The 5,501-nt window shown below is 41.5% G+C and overlaps 1 protein-coding gene and 1 long non-coding RNA gene across 2 annotated transcripts; one reads left to right on the top strand and one right to left on the bottom strand.

Moving 5' to 3' along the window:
* Positions 1-2,498: 2,498 nt before the first annotated feature.
* Positions 2,499-3,442, bottom strand: LOC105183731 (uncharacterized). Its single transcript, XR_003112648.1, has 3 exons — positions 3,000-3,442; positions 2,725-2,928; positions 2,499-2,609 (listed from the first exon to the last, which is right to left on the bottom strand). It is a non-coding gene; the product is annotated as an uncharacterized LOC105183731 (long non-coding RNA).
* An 882-nt stretch (positions 3,443-4,324) lies between these two features.
* LOC112588196 (uncharacterized) lies at positions 4,325-5,002 on the top strand. The gene is made up of 2 exons (XM_025297140.1): positions 4,325-4,623; positions 4,697-5,002. The coding sequence occupies exons 1-2, from the start codon at positions 4,325-4,327 to the stop codon at positions 4,791-4,793; spliced, it is 396 nt and encodes a 131-aa protein (XP_025152925.1). The 3' UTR covers positions 4,794-5,002.
* The last annotated feature ends 499 nt before the right edge of the window (positions 5,003-5,501 follow it).

Below are 5,501 nucleotides of genomic sequence, written 5' to 3'. Positions count from 1 at the left end.
ACGAAAACGAAATACGTAACGATCGGCCGCGACGCGAGAGTTCGACGGACCCGGTAGCTCCTCGATATTTTGAGTCGGTAGACGGGAGGGTTCGATCGGGAATCCGGGAAGTTATCGGGAAAAATGCAAAAATGCGGTATGCTATTCAGTACTGCGATTTATTCGGTATCGGTATTCACTACGCTCCGGAATCCCGCAGGCCGGTACAAATACCCGCCGCGTTATTTCCGCGGGATCGGTACTGCTTGCGCTCACAATCAATTGACGGGACGAGACACCGAAACGTTAAAGCAGGTGGACGGTCTTACGTGTACGGGAACCTCCCGGCGGCGTGGTCTTCGACGGTCGGCGTGTCGGTCGTTCCGGTCACACGGCTAGCGGCAGCTCTGTTCTCTCCGGGCCACGGGTCGCTCACAATAATTTTTTTTTCTTGGTTGTTTTCGGCACGGTCGGAACACCTAAAAACTTAATTTCTCGAGGGTGAGCGGAACACCAAAACTTCTCTTCTTCGAGAGCGGCAAATGAATATATCTCTTTCGAGCGCGAAAACCGGAAGCTGAGGCTCTTTTCTACTCGAGGCCAAAATCGAATCTAAATCTTTTTTCTCGAGACGAAAAACGAATCTTCTTCTCCTTCCAACGGCAAACATGGAATCTCTTTCTTTTCCTCCGTTTTTGCGTGGGGTTCTCCTCTCCCCGTTCCTCGCCTTCTCTAGCGGTACCGCAATCCTTCCGCGGATCATTGTTGTTGCTCCGCGGAACGGAAGCTTTGTCTCTCTCTCTCTCTCTCCGTCTCTCTCTCTCTCTCTCTCTCTCTCTCTCTTTCTCTCTCTCTCTCTCTCTCTCTCTCTCTCTCTCGCGGCGTCCCGCGAGCATGTTTCTCGGTCTGTCTAGCCGTTGTTTTTCGGCTAGCGGTCCATGCGTCGAGAACGAGCTGGTCGGTATCCCGCCTCGCTTCTTCCGTCTCCTTCAGCGTGGTCTGACAACAAACACGACAACCGGTAATCTCGATCGGGACGACATATATTTTTCTAATAAGAACGATAATCGAGAGCAATCATCTGATTGACACGTGCCTGGCGATGAGCGGAGTCCTTTAAATTCCTCCTGCTCCTCCTGTCCTGCTGGTCGGCTCGGGAGGTCCAGGGGCACAAAATTGCGGGACGCGAGACCATCGCACCTGCACGCTCTTAACTCTAACTTCTAATTAATACGGGGGGGCAATACGGCTCCTCTCCCCTGCAATTCTCGCGCGATACTCTTTTCCCCCCCGCAAACCTTGCGTAGGGACCGATGGTTCGCACTGTGACGGGCGCCTTCACGGCCGCCACGGCACAATATATGTTAGGTTTCTTAATTGGCGCTACTGTTCTAATATATCACTTCTTTTGTACAGTAGAATAGTGTTGTAGTGTTTTATTATAGTTATAAGTTTTACTTGTAAAAACTTATATTACGTACACATATATGCTTTAAAAAAATAATTTGAGTTTAAAATTTCTAAAAATAACACAATATGTATTGCGCTTGTATAATTTTTATAACGATATAATTTTTACTTTTAAAAGTTTATGTACATATATTATTTTTTAAATTTTGGACACTATTAATAAACGTGTTAAATTTTTATAATACTATATAATTTTTACTTTTAAAAGCTTATGTACATATATATCTTGAAAGAAAAATAATTTGATAAGTTTTATTTGTAAAATAGATTTTTCGGTTGCACAGCTGATCAGATCGCCCCAGCTGACCAACAATCAAATGACGAGCGTCATTACATACCATGGCGCATGACAATATTCTCACCGTGTTATTTTCAAAAATTCACTCTCTCACTCTCACACTCTTACACTGTCTCACTTTCTCATCCCATCACTCCCTTACTCTCACTCTTACACTCACACTCACTTTCTCACTCCTAAACCCTCTCACGCTCTCTCACTCTCTGTCTCTCTCGCTTTCTCTCTCTCATCCTCTCTCATTTTCTCTCATTCTCTCTCTCACCCTTTCTCATTTTCTCTCATTCTCTCTCATTCATTCTCTTTCATTCTCTCTTATTCTCTTTCATTATCTCCCATTCTCTTCCATTCTTTCCCATGCTCTCCCAATCTCTCCCATTCTCTCTCATTCTTTCTCATTTTCTCTCATTCTCTCTCATTTTCTCTCTCACTTTCACACTTTCACTCACTCCCAAACCCTCTTACGCTCTCTCACTTTCCCACTCTCTCTCTCTCTCTCTCTCTCTCTCTCTCTCTCTCTCTCTCTCTCTCATTCTCTTTCATTCTCTCCTAATCTCTCCTATTCTCTCTCATTTTCTCTCTCACTCCCAAATCCTCTCACGCTCTCTCATTCTCTCTCTCTCTCTAATAAAAATCATTATTTTATTTATTATTATTATTATATTATATTTATTTTATTTATTACATAAATATATTATTACTATAATTATTATTATTATAATTGTATATTAAATACATATATAATTTTGTTACATTTTTATTTATTTTATGTATTGGCCGCGTCCTGCTCTCCCACGTCCACGACGGACCTTCCAGATTACTCGGCTTCTGCCAGCACTAATACCCCTTGATCGGGAATTATTTGCTGTAATATAAAAAAAATAATATTATACACATATACATACATATACACATATACATACATATATACATATACATAAATACGTACATATTAATAATATAAAATTAAATCCACTTACCAGAAGTATCCTCTTTTTTTGTAATTAATGTTTTAAGTTGGGCCTCTATTTTGTCTAATTGCGTTTTCTTGCTCTATAGCGATTTTTTGCAATTCGTCCTCCATATCGTCCATATTATCCATACGATTCTCAACCTTTTTTCTTTTTTCGCGGCGGTGTGAAGTCCTTGAGATTTTCTATAGCACGAATGTCCGAAGCTTCTTTCTGCGCAAATTCGTAAACTTTCTTGCATGTTTTTGTTAATAATCATTTTTGTTAATAATCATCATACTTACTTCTTAATCACTGATATTTAACCAGAAAATATCCTAATCAATCACTAATGTATCCCACTGATGATGACGATATATCAATCACTAATGTATCCCACTGATGATGATGACGATGCACCGATATTGCGTACTTCATGTATGTATATATATAATATAATATTCTTAATCAATCACTGATGTTTAATCAAAAAAATCCTAATCAATCACTATAATGTATATCCCACTGATGACGATGCACTAATGTTGCGTACTTAACCCACCATTTCTTCCTAATGTTGCGTATACGCAACATGAAGTTTAACTTCACAAAATGCAGTCAAAATGAACTTATTATCACAATGTAACACTTCGTGAAAAAAAATAATTACTGACGTCAGTAATTAATTAAACACCTCGTGTTGCGTATACGCAACATTGCGAAGAAATAGGTTAATGTATGTATACTACATTATACTACGTTATAAAAAGATTGAAGAGCCATCTCTCTAGACAATCAAAAAGCACCTCTCTCTTAGCTTAAGACTCCATGCATGCGGTGAGCTCCGGCAAACGGCTGCGGTGACCAATCAGGAGACAGACGCATGCCGGAGCTTGCCGCAACCGGACTTGCGCCTCCCTCCTGATTGGTCACCGCAACCGTTTGCCGCAACTCACCGCATGCATGGAGTCTTAGCTTTACTCTCCCTCGCTTGCTCGCTTGCTCGCATTCGCTGCTATCTGCTCTTCAGCGCTCTCGTAGCGCCCCAGTGATGCGATTCTGTAACTCGTTATTGGAGTTAACGACACTTTCGTTATCGTTGCGCAGCTTTTGTATACTGTAGAAAAGCTGCGCAACAATAACGAAACTGTCGTTAACTCCAATAACGAGTTACAGAATCGCACCACTGGTGTCGGGAAAGCAATGTGCACGTTTTGCTCCACTCCTTTGCGTCCGCCGTTTCTTACTGAATCGAAATTTCCCGTGATTCAGAATTTATCTTAAAATATCTCCACTTAGAGACAACGTACACAAAAAGCACAAAAACACTTTTCTTCCTATTTTTGAAGGCCGAATCGATTGGGTATAAAAAAACCTCGATCGGTTCGGCCATTGCTGAGATATGAAAATCTCACCTCGTTTCAACTCGGAGTTTCGCGTATAATATAAAAATATAATAATATATATAATAATATAATATAAAATATAATATAATAATAGGCATTACCGTGCCTCTTGATCGCTCGATCGATAACACTGCTCAAATCGTCTCGTCGACGCGTCGCGCCACCGATAGAAGAAAGATTCCGACCACGCCCCCCTTCCCCCTACGATGCTCGCTCGTCGAGGAATGAACGGGAGCGGCTATTTTCGAAGCGACAGTAAAACGCGAACCATCGCGAGACACGTTCAAAGATGCACCGAGAAACATAATGTCGTCTGTCGCGACAGCAACAGTATCGCCTTGACGCAATTGAAAGCGAGTGTTTCGACGACAAACGATCGTCCGTCAACGAGCACTGCCGCGACGCCGATTAATCACCGACCGATATGGATCGACGAGTTCGAAGTGGAACGTCGACGAGAGAAACGCGAAACATTCAGCGCCGCGGTCGCGGCGATCGACAACAAACCGTTTTTCTCTCGCACGTGAGTCAACGAGTAGTTCTTCCCCTAATACCGTATCGCGACACACGATTCACGTATCTTTTTTTCGTTACAGAATGTCGCTGTTGCTGTCGCATTCAGCGAAAATGGTTGCTCCATATAACGACAGGAGTGATACTGTTATCGCTGACAATGACCGGTCTGACCAATGAGAAAGGCCGGCGAATCATCGAGCAGCAACCGTATTACATACCACCGTCCTATCCGGCGATAAAAACCGGCGAAAAAAAAGTCTTTCATCACGACAACGCCAGACCACACGTTTCGAAAAAGACGCTGCGCAAACTGAAGAGCCTGAAATGGGATGTCTTAACGCATCCACCGTATTCTCCTGATATCGCACCATCTGACTATCACTTGTTCCGGTCATTGCAAAATTATTTAAATGGAAAAAACTTTGACTCTTTGGAGGGCTTAAAAAACGGCGTCTCTTCGTTCTTCGAATCTAAACCGTGCAGTTTTTATGATCGAGGCATCCGTATGCTGTCAGAACGTTGGGAAAAGATTATAGAAAACGATGGAGAATATATCATTGATTGAATAAAGATTTTTGTTTGCCTAATCACTGTGTGACTTTTACTCACAAACTCCGCACGAACTTTTGCACTCACCCGATACTATCATAGTGCCCTAACTTTTATTAACCTATCGATCTTTGGAAATTTTAAAATAATTATATTAACAAAAATCACGGCACTATTGTAACAATATATTCTTGATACTAAATAAACCAAGAAAGTCTCGTACCACTTTTCCTTCCGACAAATAGCGAGATATCATAAGTTAAATATTGAAAAAGTTATCAAGTTTTCCTCAAATATCTCAAAAAATATTAGGTAACTAAAAACATGTTTTAGACA

Source organism: Harpegnathos saltator, unplaced genomic scaffold (assembly GCF_003227715.2).
Source record: "Harpegnathos saltator strain DR-91 unplaced genomic scaffold, Hsal_v8.6 scaffold170, whole genome shotgun sequence".
NCBI classification, from domain to species: Eukaryota; Metazoa; Arthropoda; class Insecta; order Hymenoptera; family Formicidae; genus Harpegnathos; species Harpegnathos saltator.
Note: the sequence above shows the minus strand (reverse complement) of the source record. Positions and strands in the feature narration are given on the sequence as shown.

Bases quoted from the DNA above. Each gene is read 5' to 3' on its own strand.
- LOC112588196 (XM_025297140.1), top strand. From the start codon at position 4,325: ATGAACGGGAGCGGCTATTTTCGAAGCGACAGTAAAACGCGAACCATC. The intron at 4,624-4,696 runs GTGAGTCAACGA...TTTTCGTTACAG, and splicing joins AAACCGTTTTTCTCTCGCAC to AATGTCGCTGTTGCTGTCGC.